Raw genomic sequence first — 12,624 nt, 5'->3', positions numbered from 1 at the left:
ATATGTGCGTGTTTCAGACAAGTACAAGTGGGTGGAGTGAGGAGATGAGGACCAACCTGCTCTCTTTCTCCCCATAGACAGTGACAGAGGTGCAGAGAGATGATGCAAAAGTAAGGAATAAAGAAATATAGAAGGATGGGATGTGTGTGTATATGTGTGTGTGTGTGTGTGTGTGTGTGTGTGTGTGTGTGTGTGTGTGTGTGTGTGTTGAGCTGCTTTGCGCCAACTGAAGAAAAAGTTATACATTATGATGGATTTAGAGGTGGCAGCGAATACGAGGCACTCTTTTCCCATATTAAGTGTAGATGGAGGATTGCATCCCAGCTAAAAATAATGGATGTGGGACACAGAAGTACATATCAGGCAGGGGGTGCCGGTGTCTAATTTGCTGCTGCTGGCACCGGCGTAGCGCTAGAATGTGGTGCCGGGTCACTCAGGGACATGGAGAGAGGAGAGGGTGCACCTGCTGAGGACTCAGTGAATAGGTGTCACTTAGCCCTGACTCAAGAAGAAAGTGAAACGTAGAGTTTTACAGGAGGGGCCATGTTCGGCATTTTCTTTAGGTGGGGGGTCCATTGGTACAGACAACTGTCCTGCGCAATGTGTGCAGCATGTGTGCTGGAGATGATGTGATATTACTTTACTGATTGAAAGGGAGGAGGTAATCTTTAAATAGAGACTACATGGTATCGTCGTAAGACTCCCAAAACACAGACGCATCCCGTCTCTCCGTTGGCAGGACAGGCAGCCGGGAGTGTTGAAGCAGGAAAGATTCCATTTGAAGGCAGTCGCTGAAGGATGAACAGACTGTATGTGTGTGATAGTCATGTTAGAGGGAGTGGGAGGTGTCAGTGACTATGGAATACACAACTATACTGTGGATCACCGTGTGACTAACACCATATTATAAAAGGAATGAGTCGATTACATAATTTAATTTACAGTTGTCGGAGCTATTTACTCATATTATAAGTTTATTTTATTTACAAGTAATATTGTTTAAGTATAGTTGTTTGTTTATTTAGGTTAGATTTAGTTGGTGTATTAGGATTTGTTTGATTATTTTAAGTTTCAATAAAACATCAGTAAAACCGGAACTCCCGCATGGACCCTGCATTCTTTTTAGCTGTGTAAATTACATACCTACGGTGTATCAGTGGCTTTTTGATTTGGGTTTATTTTTGATTCATATTTATTTTCATTTTATTCATGGGACAAATGGCCACTACAACAGCCACACAACAGCTTTCATGACTCTTTTCCTGGTTATGAATCAGACACAATAGGTGAATTTATCCATAAATGAGAATATAGTATTTCAGCCAATTCACACATACACCAAAAATGTTTTATTATTTCTACTTTTCCAGCAAATATTGCACCACAAACTGAAATTTCAGTCAGTGATGTCACAGCAGATGTTTTAACTTTGATGAGGATCGAAAACACTTGCCCTGCATCACTGACTGAGGGATTTTAAGGGCTGCTTTTTTTCTTCTTTTGTCTTTCATTGTGGATGTCTTTTCACCCTTTGATGGGCTGAGTATAGAGGCTCTAAAAGAAATAACATACTGCTGTGTTGTTTTTAGAAACCCTGTACCTACAACGCACAGCATCTTGGCCCTCTTTAATCCAATATAATTAAGCACATTTTTTCCACCACATTCTTTTGACGTGCGTGCGTGCGTGCGTGTTTGTGCGTGTGTGTCACACAGTTGGTAGAGAGTCTCTAATATGTGAAAGTTTGTCAGCAAGAGGGAGCGATCATTTCCGGTCACCCGTTTTTGCAGCAGTTACCTCTGCTGGTCAGCAGACGGCGCTATGGTCAGTAAATAAAATCCTGATCCAGTTCCTTAGGAGCGCCCTCTGTGAGCCCATCTGGGCCCTGTGTGACGAGAGTATCACCATAAATGCTGCTATTTAAAAAAGGTTTAATGACCTATTGCAAATTGAATACTGGATTTAGAAGCTTTACAGTGAAGTTCTTAAGTGTCTATTGCCAATCTGTCAGTGGAGTATTCAATGTGTAAACACATTACCGTACCTGTATTGTATTGAATCGTATATGTAATGCATCCAATAAAACGCTGAAGCACTGAAAGCACACGTGTGTTGCAGCTTTTATAGCATCATTAACAAACATGTTGGTCAAAGTGTGCCGACAAAGGGGGGCGTGGCTATATTCTTCCTTCTCCGGTGGGCGGGGTTACAACCTTTCATAACATGTTTGTTTTAGGAACACTGCTACCTGCACGCACTTCACTCGTGAGCAACGTGTGAAAAGTGTGCCCGGTCAGTATTAGTGAGTTAACACAACGTCACAGTAGCCGGAGTTCAAGGTAAGGCTTCTTCATGTCCGCCTCCATTCAGCGACTCGCCTGGCAGACGTCAGTTAGCTGGCGCGAGCTAGCTGCCGCTGCTCGGCCCCGTGGTAAACACTGCTGAGGGGAAGTCACGCACAATCGTGAGGCTGCCAGCAGCTTCACCATTAGCAACCCTCGCGTTAGTGTTCAGCCTGAGATCACAGAAGAGGAAGCAGGGTGCAGATCCCTGAAATCGATTTATATGTCTGTGGTTATTATTGTGTTATTATTGTGGGTTAATCGATGCCCTTTAGTCCTGTGAACTGTCACAGAATAGTGAGACACACAACTTCCCAGAGCTCAAGGTCACGTGGTACTGCAACTCTGATTCAGGCCAAAATCCCAAAGACATTCAGTTTACAATGATGGGAATCAGAGACCAGCTGCAAAACATCCCTTTTAGAGAGAGGGTTCAGTGTCTCCCCCACTCTCCCCTCCCCGAAAAGTGATCTAACCTATGATAATCATTGTGACTAATCGACAGGTTCAGCTGTAATAACAGTAATAACCTTTATTATTATTTTTTTTATCAACAAATAATAACAATTCTCCTAAATGCCACGGCTTGTCTTTACAGATGGCTGCATCTGTGGCCAACAGAGCGATAGGAGCCATTGTAGGATCGACAGTTGCGGATGCTGCAGGTAATGATGGAGAAAGTATGTCAAAGTGTTGCGTTGTGGTGTGTCTTATGGAATCAGTACATTGTATTAAGTTCAATAAAAACGGTTCCTTCTCATACCCCGATTTAATACTCTTAAAGTTTCTTCTTTTTATTTTTTAATTTTTTTTATCAAAGTCTTACTATTTAACATCAGCAGACACTATTCTGTTGAGGTGCTGCCTATGTGTTTTACCCTTATAGACAATACCAATGTTTTTGTGCATTTTGTCGCGTCTTTTCTAAGCTAAGCAAGTCATTAGAAAAAAAGAGATGAACCTGCTGTCTCGCCCCCCCTACAGCGCAGCCCCTCCACTGGGTGTATGACCTCCAGAAGCTGCAGGGGATTCTGGCTCAGCATCCAAACCCAGAGTTCTGCCCCGAGTCGGCCAACCCTTTCTACAGGAGGCAGACAGGCCAGCAGAGCTGCTATGGGGACCAGGCCGTTGTTCTGCTGGAGTCCTTGTCTGCATGTGGGGGTAGGCTTGCTTCTTCTTCTCATCGACCTGGTTAGAAAAATAAAGCTGTGCGCCTTCACAGTGTGAGTTTCATGTTTACCCTGTGTCTAATTCATGTAACCTACGTGGCCAGGTCTAAACATTGACGATCTGAAGCAGCGGACCCTGAAATTCTTTGGTCCCGGATCAGAGTATGACACGCCTGTCAACGACCCCTACAGAGAGAGAGGAGGTACAATACTTATCCAGCACAAGTGTGTTGTGTGCAGAATAATGCATTAATCTGATGATGCGTTTGTCCTCGTTTACAACAGGGCCAAGACCTCAGCTGCCCATCGAGGGGCCGTGGAGACACGCAAGTTTGAAGAGCTTCCTGAAGAATGTGGATGCGGGCAAAGAGGAGACTGGTAGATCCGTTGTAGTGTTACAACAAAATAGCTGTAGATGTAACGAAGGGGAGCGGCTCTAACTAAAGTGTTGTGTTTTCCTGCAGGCTGTGAGAACGACTGTCAGATTGATGGAATCGCCAAACTGGCTCCTCTGGTGGCTTTTTATGCAGGAAAGCCAGACATGCTGGAAAAAGTTGAGCAGGCAGTCCGCGTCACACAGAACAATGATGCTTGTGTATCAGAGACCCTAGCAGCTGCAAGGTGTGTATAAACTTAACTATTTTTGTTACTTATTAGTACTTCTAATACTGCTAATTTCTGAATTTGGGATCTGAAATAAATATCAAATGAACCAAAAATTCTTTTTTTAAAGATTTAAAAACACATTGTATTGGAAGACACAACAGGTGCGAAGATATGTAACCAGTACTGGCACTTATCAATGCAACAATGACACGCTCGATGCAGGGACAATTAGTTGCAGTAAAAAAAAGGACAAACACAGGACTGTCAACGAGTATACGTACATTGACTCATTTCCCAGGTTCCTGGAGCATTTCATCCTGAACGGGCCTGATCCCAAAGCCTTGGACTCAGTACTCGCACAGCTCAGTGATCCGAACAGAAAGCAGCCCCAGGATCTGGACAAAGCAATCATTGGTATGTGAGGCCTGTCGCTTTGTTGCTCCAGTATACCAAATTCATGAGGCCGAGTCATGTGATTCAAAGGGTTCACGCTTCCTCATTTTGTGCGATTAATATACAAAATCGTTACTAAATAAAAAAAAAAAAATGCAATAACGTTTGTCTGGGAGTTGACCCTCTTCTGATTGATTCCAGGGCACATTCATCAGGTGAAGGAGAATCTATCCAAGACTCCTCAGGCGCTGATCCCCACTGTTTTTCCAAACACATGAGGTATCCTCACAAAGCTCGTTTGAATCCTTTTTATCAGAATTAGAGTACTTACTGTTACTTAGGACGTGGTCATATACAGGGCAAGACAACTCCTGAGACCACCAGTTAGAGTTCCTTCACTTCAATTACATCTACTGCTTTTGTTTTTTCAGGTTTGCCCGGTGCGTTCCAAGCGGCGCTACATGGAGTCCTGACGGCCGAGCACTATGAGCAGGCTGTCAGAGACACCATGCGCTGCGGGGGATGCACTTGTAGCCGAGGGTCCTTTATTGGAGCCTGTCTTGGGGCCCAGGTATGACTGCATGAGTACTAATCTTACATTCGTTATATATTTTTTATTATAACAGCATTGCCTGTCTGATTTCTAAAAATTTGCTATTTGAATTCTCACAGATTGGATTTGAGGGAATTCCAGCTTCCTGGACATCCAAAACCCAGTGCTATGACTCTGTGCTGGAGCACGCCAAGAAGATAACCAAACAACACCAATAGTCTTTTTTTCTGGCCATTTAATGTGCTCCAGCTGGCTGAGGACATAATGGAAAAACTGTTGAGTTTTCACAGAACAGTGAATGAAGGTTCTTGCTCAAACTGTTGGACGGCAGGAGCCAGATGTTTTTGTCTCTGATGAAGTTAAACATGTTGGTTCAGATGTTCAGTTGCAATAAAGTCATCCTGAGAAACATCACGTTCAAGAGAATCTTTTGTGCAACGCGTGTCAACCAAATTCAAATATAATTCATATAAAAAATCCCTGCGAATTTTTATGACTGGGAAGGGGTGAATTATTATGATTGGGAAGGATGTACTGTTTGACTTCTCACACAGTAAACATTTTTTTTTTTTATTTGCTTTTTGAAATGTGATTCCCTCAATGTGGGTTGACTGAAATGTAATATCTGTAGTATAAATTAGATGCAGCAAAAGACCAGTCAAGACAAAAACAATGTCTGCTTACGGTATTTCCTTCATAAATGTATTTGAAATAATACAAAATATGGATTCCAATTAACATTTTGTGGGGTTAGTCAAAAGTCTCTCCCAAATATTTTAGTCAATGATATACATTTTCAAAATGTTCTGACACACACTACTTTAGTTTTAACCTTTGTTTAATTTAGTATACAATACAATAGGTAAACAAGTATGATCTGAAACGGTTGTACAATATATTTACAAACTTTTTAATTCCTGTAATGTTACAGCAATGCTACATTTTAGTTAATAGGATTGCAGGTTAATGCTCCAGACAAAGTACACAGTTGGAATCTAGACAATGTAACCAAAGGCACAATGAATCCTGCACCGTGCGAATACCAACTTCACTACAACCACGAAGGAGAATTGTCCCTGCGCAGCTGCCGTAGCCGAATCTGACGACAGAGTCGCGCTAGCACCTGGTAGTCAAACATGGCCGGTAGAGGAGGAAAACAGAGTCGTCCGGGCGCTAGCCTTTCGGGCAGAAAGGGTGCCGACGAGCAGGAGGAAGAGGAGAAGCCTCTGCAGGCTGTCTTAGTCGCCGACAGCTTCAACCGGAGGTTTTTCCCGGTGACCAAAGACCATCCGAGAGTAGGCATCGAGCTATGCTAACAGGGGCGCCAATGGTTCGCTAACTAACGTCCATGCTGTAAACAGTGACAGGGCTGCACCGACACAGAGGGGACACCGTTATAACGGCGCTAAACGCGTCACCATTTAGCCTCTATTAGAGCGGTTGGGTTGGTTTTGTTTAACAGTGCACGTGGGGTCTTATTTCCACCCCTGACGCCGAACAAGCTACTCACAGTTCCACCTCTGACATCTGTCACGTTTTTTTCTTTCAATGACGACAGGCTCTGCTGCCGCTGGGCAACGTCGCCATGATCGACTACACCATGGAGTTCCTCACGTCCACCGGGGTGCAGGAGACGTTTGTCTTCTGCTGCTGGATGGCCAGTCAAATCAAGGAACACCTGCTGTGAGTTTCCACTGACGCTGTGTGTGTTCATCATCATCAGTGACATGTGATGTGACTTGCCTCTGTGTCTGGACAGGAAGTCCAAGTGGTGCCGACCCACCTCGCCAAACACGGTTCACATCATCACCTCGGAGCTGTACCGCTCTCTAGGGGACGTGCTCCGGGACGTGGATGCCAAGTCCCTCTTGCGTTCGGACTTTGTGCTAGTCTACGGAGATGTGGTCTCGAATATTGACATCAGTGCGGCACTGCATGAGCACAGGTAAGAGATGATGAGTCGTCGTTATTAATATAGCCTGAGGGACTATCTCCATCTGTGCTACTCTACCACAGTGTCATTTTTTTTCTTGTACACAGGTATCGTCGAAAGATGGAGAAGAACATCTCGGTGATGACGATGGTGTTCAAGGAATCCTCGCCGGGTCACAAGTCTCGCTGCGAGGAAGATGACGTTATTGTTGCTATGGACAGCAGGAGTCAGCGGATTTTACACTACCAGAAGACCCAAGGGCTAAAGAGGCTGCAGTTCCCCATGGTAGGAGTGGCACATTTCGCCGCATCAACTCGCCTGGGCTTTTTTTTAGTTTGTTTTTTTTTTGCCGATTGACAGTCGCTACGGTTTGTTTTGCAGAACATTTTTCACAACGGAAGCGACGAGTTTGAAATTCGACACGACCTCCTGGACTGTCACATCAGTATCTGCTCCCCGCAGGTTAGTTTTTGTGCACAGACAAGAGCTATTGATCTGACCGTTAGTGAGTGAAATGACAAGTGTTACTTTCCTCTTTCAGGTTGCTGAGCTCTTTACCGACAACTTTGACTACCAGACTAGAAATGACTTTGTCAAAGGAATGTTGGTCAATGAAGAGGTATGGCGCAGCCACAGCGCCTTTTCCTTTTTTTAAATTGGGATCATGTCAACCTACAGATGCCATTCGAAGCATAACTGATTCCTTTTTCTGTTTCAGATTCTAGGCAACCAGATACACATGCACGTCACCAAGGATGGTTACGGCGTCCGAGTCTCCAACCTCCTCATGTATGACGCTGTGTCATCCGACCTCGTGCGGCGCTGGGCCTACCCGCTCACCCCCGAGGCCAACTTTGTCGACCAGAAGGGACGAAGCTGCACGTATTCGCGCCACAACGTCTACCGGGGGTCTGGAGTCAGCCTGGGCCACGGCAGCCAGATGGAGGAGAACGTCCTCATCGGCTCCGACACGAGCATCGGTGCCAACTGTTACATTTCCAACAGCGTCATCGGTAACAATTGCACCATAGGTGAGCTCCCCGACCGGCGGCGTCCGACACTAAAAGCACGTAACAAAAGTGGTGTTCACAGTCAACCCATTTTTCTTTCTTTCTTAACACAACAGGGGACGATGTAACCCTTGACCACGCCTACATCTGGAGTAATGTGCACATTGCCAGCAACGTGGTCATCAGCCAGTCTGTGGTCTGCGACAAGGCAGAGATCAAAGAAGGCGTGAAGCTGAACAAACAGTGTGTCCTGGCATATAACGTAAGAGATTGTCATTATTTATTTATTTTTCAGGTCAGTTAGCTAAAACAACATTCTGTGAATACCCTTAAATTACCAGCTCAAATTTCCAGCACTTTCACCTGAATCGCAGCGTCTAATATTTTAAATTGACAGCTGCTTCAACTTCAACAATCATCATACACACAAAGGATTAGCATTTAATAATGTGTATACATTGTTACATTATTTGAAAAGCTACTCAACTCATTCAGACGTTTCAAATCTTCCAACCACTAACTCTTATTAGCCAGCACATGAAAACTCTTTGAAATGTTTAAATGAGAACTTTGCATGTTGGCAAAGAGCTAATAAATCCAATTTTGGGTTTTCAAGGTAGTGATTGGGCCAAACACCTCTCTCCCCGAGGGCACTGTGGTGTCCATGCACCATCCGGACGAGGAGGAAGAGGAGGATGATGATGAATTCCTGAGTGACGATGCTGCCGTGGGTCACAGCAAAGACAAAACCAAACTGAAAGGTGTGTATTGAGTGTGTACTGACGACGTGCACTGAATCGGTAAATGTTCCGTGCTAACGAGCTGTTGTCCTCCAGCGTTTAACCCGGCAGAGGTTGGAGCCGAGGGGAAAGGCTACATCTGGAAGGTCAGCAGTCTGGACGACACAGAGGACGAAGAGCTGTCGCAGGGCCTGTGGGGTAGGATAGCGAGCCGACTGGCTTGTTTAGTTAATTTTAGTAAGTAATCCATTTCCCGTGGCGCTATGGTCCGTGTCCCAGCAGCCTGGCTTTTGTTTCCTGTGCAACAGGTTTGGTGTTGAATCCTGACCCCGAGAGCGAAAGTGAGGACAGCGAGCCAGATGACCCTGACGACCAGGTGATCCCCTCCCCCGAGATGGATGATGTCAAAGGTGAGAGAGTCCGTCCATTTCACCGGTCTGTGGAACCACATGTCTGCCCCCTACTGGCCCCAAGGGACAAAATATCAACAACAAAACCAGCGATCATCAATACTACATCACTCTGATTACTCCCACAAAATAATAATCACTAAACAAAATTATATGTATTAATCACTTAAGGGATGCGACTAACTATCATTTGCATCACAGATTAACCTGTTGACAGTTTATTTTTTATGAATGTACAATTCTCTTTTAAATGTCAGTTATTGATTTAATCAACTTATTGTTTTTAGCGTTGTGTCACACACTGATTGCTCTCAATAGCTGCTGAACAACAGCTGTTAAAATCTTTCCAGACATTTTATTACAAAAAAATCTGGAGGACATTTCACATGAAACATTTTTTTCGTGAAACAACACGGGAACATTTCTGTATCGCATAATAAAAACTATGATACTCATCATTTTTTGTTGCCTATATTTGAGGAAAATTAGGATAAATGATTTCCACTTTTGTCTCAAGTCCGATCACGTAATTCTAAGTTGTTTTAATTTCCAAGGAAGTGTCTTGCAAGGAACTACATTATTTAGTATAAATTCCAGGGTAAAATACGGCTCAAATATCTTAACATAGAGTCTGTGCACACCAGTAGGAAGCTTTCTTGTAAAGATTTTTAGGAAAAAAAGCTGAAGAATAGGGTTACCATTGGTCACAATATTCAAGTCTCCCTGGCCTCAGATCTTTTTTTAGCCTCTCTGTTGTGTTTGGCTTTGAGACGTCCTCCTCTCTGATTCTTGTTCGTTGGTCCGTCCATGTGCAGTCTTCCAAATGGAGGTGCTCGGTACTCTGCAGAGAGGTTTGGAGGAAAACATCAGCTGCGACAATCTCGTGCTTGAAATCAACTCTCTCAAGTAAGAAAGGACTTAAAACTGCCCAGAGTTCTAATGCTCTCTTTCAAAAGTGGCTGTTTTTCACACGGTCAGTTTGACACTCTCTCTCTCTTTCTCTTCAGGTACGCCTACAACATCTGTCTTAAAGAGGTGATGCAGATTTTAACCCGAGTGGTGCTGGAGTACCCTTTCCAGCAGCAGGGCCCGCAGCTTACTCCGTCACAATATGTTGCTCTGCTTCTACCGGTAAATACGTCTTGTGTGTCCAGCGTCGGCACGGTGGAAGTAAAGATCCTCAATGTTTAGTTTGCACTTTTTGTCTCTGTCCAACTCGCAGTTACTGAAGAAGTGGGCGCCGGTGTTTAAGAACTACGTGAAGAGAGCACAGGATTATCTGGACTGCCTGTCTGCCTTTGAGGAGCACTTCCTGGAGCAGGAGAGCTACTGGGCTGCCATGGTCAAGGTCAGACTCAAACCCACACTACCTATTCGGCAACCTGCTTTATCTCGGGGTCACGAGAAAAGTATTCTGCAACTTTGCTCTCCGCGTTCACCAAGCCTGGACTGTACCTGGTGCTGAGGATGCTGCGTGTTTTTCTCCCCTCCCCCATCCAGATCCTGATGAACATGTACCAGCTGGAGATCCTGGAGGAAGAGACTATACTACGTTGGTTCTCACAGGGAGCCACCACCGACAAGAGCAGGCAGCTTCGCAAGAACCAGGGGGTAGGTACAGGGGGAGCTTGGTCACACGGGATGCCGTCAATGACATCATTTCAGTTATGCAATGAAGGGTTAATGTTTGGACGGTGTGATGCAATGCATTAAGACATTATTTAAAACAGCGTAGAGGAAGAACATATGAAATATTATTGTAAACTATGCAGAAGGGGGCCCAACCAGGCTTACAAAGAAAGAAGAACAATATCCAGTGTTGTCACATTTATCTCCAACAGCTCCAGAAGTTCATCCAGTGGCTGGAGGAGGCCGAGGAGTCTTCAGAGGAGGGAGGGGAGTAATGAGGAGTGCCTGAGGACATCTGTGAAAGCTAAACTATTGTTTGGATAAAAAGGACTCAGGCGGTTGGTTTTACCCTCCACAGCAGCTTTCTACCACTAACATCCAGCAGGATGTTCTCTGTACAGTTCACCGTGACATACATTTTAATCGCACAGTGCCGCGTTATGTAAGGGCTGTGTACTATCAATATCCAAATAAAGAAGAAAGCCCCTCTGACTGCTTTGGAGATGCATCATCTGTTATTTTTGTCAACTTCACAAACACAATGTTATTATAATTAATACAATAAAACAGTTGCTTTTTAAGGTTTTATTAAATATTAAAAAAAGTGTACAACAGTGTTCAGTGTTCTTTTTGTCTACAACCTGAACAGTGACTGCAGGTCCTCAAACAATGATTTAAAGAGATAATAGATCGTCTGCTAAATAGATGCAGTAAAAAGTCACATAAAATTGGATTTTAATACCGTATCTGGACATGAGGCCCAGAGACCGACAATGATTAAATAGCCATAGTTCCTTTTGATATGGGTTGACAGGTAAAATCTTGCAATTAAAGCAAAAGATTGAAAATAAATCAGAGATCACAGTAAACTCTCAGATTTTCCCTTTTATTAAAAAAATAAAATTAAAAAAATAAAATGTTTCCTAACTCACCTTTTTCTCATCGTCTTCATCACAATGAACTGCCACACTGTCAGGTGTAGGATTTGGGTGTATAGAGAGCGTCAAGAAGACAGTAACAACATGGTAATATATAATAAAATCTAAGTTCCATCTTATTTTTTTTTTAAATTGTCACTTTTTCATTAGTTTACAGTTTTGTTGCATTTTCTAAAATGCTGCTGTGCTTTCTATGTTTCTGATACATTTTGTTCAATATTTGACACCTTTTCTGCGTATCACGATGGTTCTATGGAATCGAACACAGTATCAGGAGACCCAAAACAAAGCTGTCGCAGCCATTTAAGCCGCCCAACCCGCAGCATCCACATCTACAAGCCTACTTTGGTCTGTCGTCTCGATTCCCCACAAGGCCGTAAATGATGTTGGCTAGAAGAGAAGCCCCCGTGATGCCGGTAACAGCAGTCAGCATCTTCCACATGTTGGCCGATCTCTCGTGCCTGTCCATGAAGCTCCGGTGGTCGGTGGGCACCAGGATGTATTTGCGGCCATCCTGCGGGGCCTGCAGCCTCATCACCTGACCCCCCTCCAACACCACCTCGCCGAAGCCGGTTAGGGTGCTGCCCACCCGCAGCAGCTCCTCGCTCTCCTCCATCGCCACCGGCTTCTCCCCGTTGAGGCCCTGCAACAGCATGCTGGCCAAGCCCTCCTCGGCACGTCTCACTTTGTAGTAAACCCTGTCCAGGAAGCATCCAGAGGCCTCTAGAGGGTTTTGAATCTTCACGTACAAGTCAGTGATGTAGGCGCCAGGGCTGACAAGGCTGAAAGGCACTGAGTTGTTGCTTTCTTTTCTGTTCGTTGTCCGAGCATTCCTGGAACAATAATAAACTTGGCATTAACAGGCCGGTAGATTGACGAAGAGAGACACCTTTTGGTGTTA

General features: G+C 44.4%; 3 protein-coding genes across 4 annotated transcripts in view; 2 read left to right on the top strand and 1 right to left on the bottom strand.

The window, feature by feature from the left end:
- The first annotated feature begins 91 nt into the window (after nt 1–91).
- On the top strand, nt 92–5,474 carry LOC137781902 (crystallin J1C-like). 2 transcript variants are annotated; one of them, XM_068570914.1, is made up of 10 exons: nt 92–110; nt 2,941–3,007; nt 3,327–3,503; nt 3,616–3,714; nt 3,797–3,889; nt 3,976–4,132; nt 4,416–4,531; nt 4,712–4,789; nt 4,942–5,081; nt 5,183–5,474. In XM_068570914.1, the coding sequence occupies exons 2-10, from the start codon at nt 2,941–2,943 to the stop codon at nt 5,279–5,281; spliced, it is 1,026 nt and encodes a 341-aa protein (XP_068427015.1). In that variant the 5' UTR covers nt 92–110; the 3' UTR covers nt 5,282–5,474. The 2 variants fall into 2 exon arrangements, with proteins under 2 accessions (XP_068427015.1, XP_068427014.1); XM_068570913.1 differs by lacking the exon at nt 92–110 and adding an exon at nt 2,200–2,339.
- A 688-nt stretch (nt 5,475–6,162) lies between these two features.
- On the top strand, nt 6,163–11,284 carry eif2b5 (eukaryotic translation initiation factor 2B, subunit 5 epsilon). Its single transcript, XM_068571544.1, has 16 exons — nt 6,163–6,358; nt 6,622–6,746; nt 6,823–7,008; nt 7,104–7,281; nt 7,378–7,458; nt 7,538–7,615; nt 7,715–8,027; nt 8,123–8,268; nt 8,623–8,767; nt 8,843–8,944; nt 9,055–9,156; nt 9,972–10,062; nt 10,164–10,287; nt 10,379–10,504; nt 10,657–10,767; nt 10,998–11,284. Exons 1-16 carry the CDS (start codon nt 6,200–6,202, stop codon nt 11,058–11,060), a joined length of 2,130 nt encoding a protein of 709 aa, XP_068427645.1. The 5' UTR covers nt 6,163–6,199; the 3' UTR covers nt 11,061–11,284.
- Nucleotides 11,285–11,362: 78 nt separating this feature from the next.
- Nucleotides 11,363–12,624, bottom strand: part of mul3 (mitochondrial E3 ubiquitin protein ligase 3) — a 2,027-nt gene continuing 765 nt past the window's right edge. The window contains exon 5 of the mRNA XM_068571545.1: nt 11,363–12,556. Coding sequence (XP_068427646.1) covers nt 12,064–12,556 — 493 coding nt within the window. The 3' untranslated portion in view covers nt 11,363–12,063. The remainder of the gene's footprint in view (nt 12,557–12,624) is intronic.

Source organism: Clinocottus analis, unplaced genomic scaffold, assembly GCF_023055335.1.
Source record: "Clinocottus analis isolate CAN_PGR_092001 unplaced genomic scaffold, fCliAna1.0.p SCAF_11, whole genome shotgun sequence".
Taxonomy (NCBI): domain Eukaryota; kingdom Metazoa; phylum Chordata; class Actinopteri; order Perciformes; family Cottidae; genus Clinocottus; species Clinocottus analis.
Note: the sequence above shows the minus strand (reverse complement) of the source record. Positions and strands in the feature narration are given on the sequence as shown.

Coding starts and splice junctions, on each gene's coding strand:
- eif2b5 (XM_068571544.1), top strand. CDS start 6,200: ATGGCCGGTAGAGGAGGAAAACAGAGTCGTCCGGGCGCTAGCCTTTCG. Junction 7,616..7,714: donor GAATGTTGGTCAATGAAGAG/GTATGGCGCAGC, acceptor TTTCTGTTTCAG/ATTCTAGGCAACCAGATACA. Junction 8,945..9,054: donor GCTGTCGCAGGGCCTGTGGG/GTAGGATAGCGA, acceptor CCTGTGCAACAG/GTTTGGTGTTGAATCCTGAC.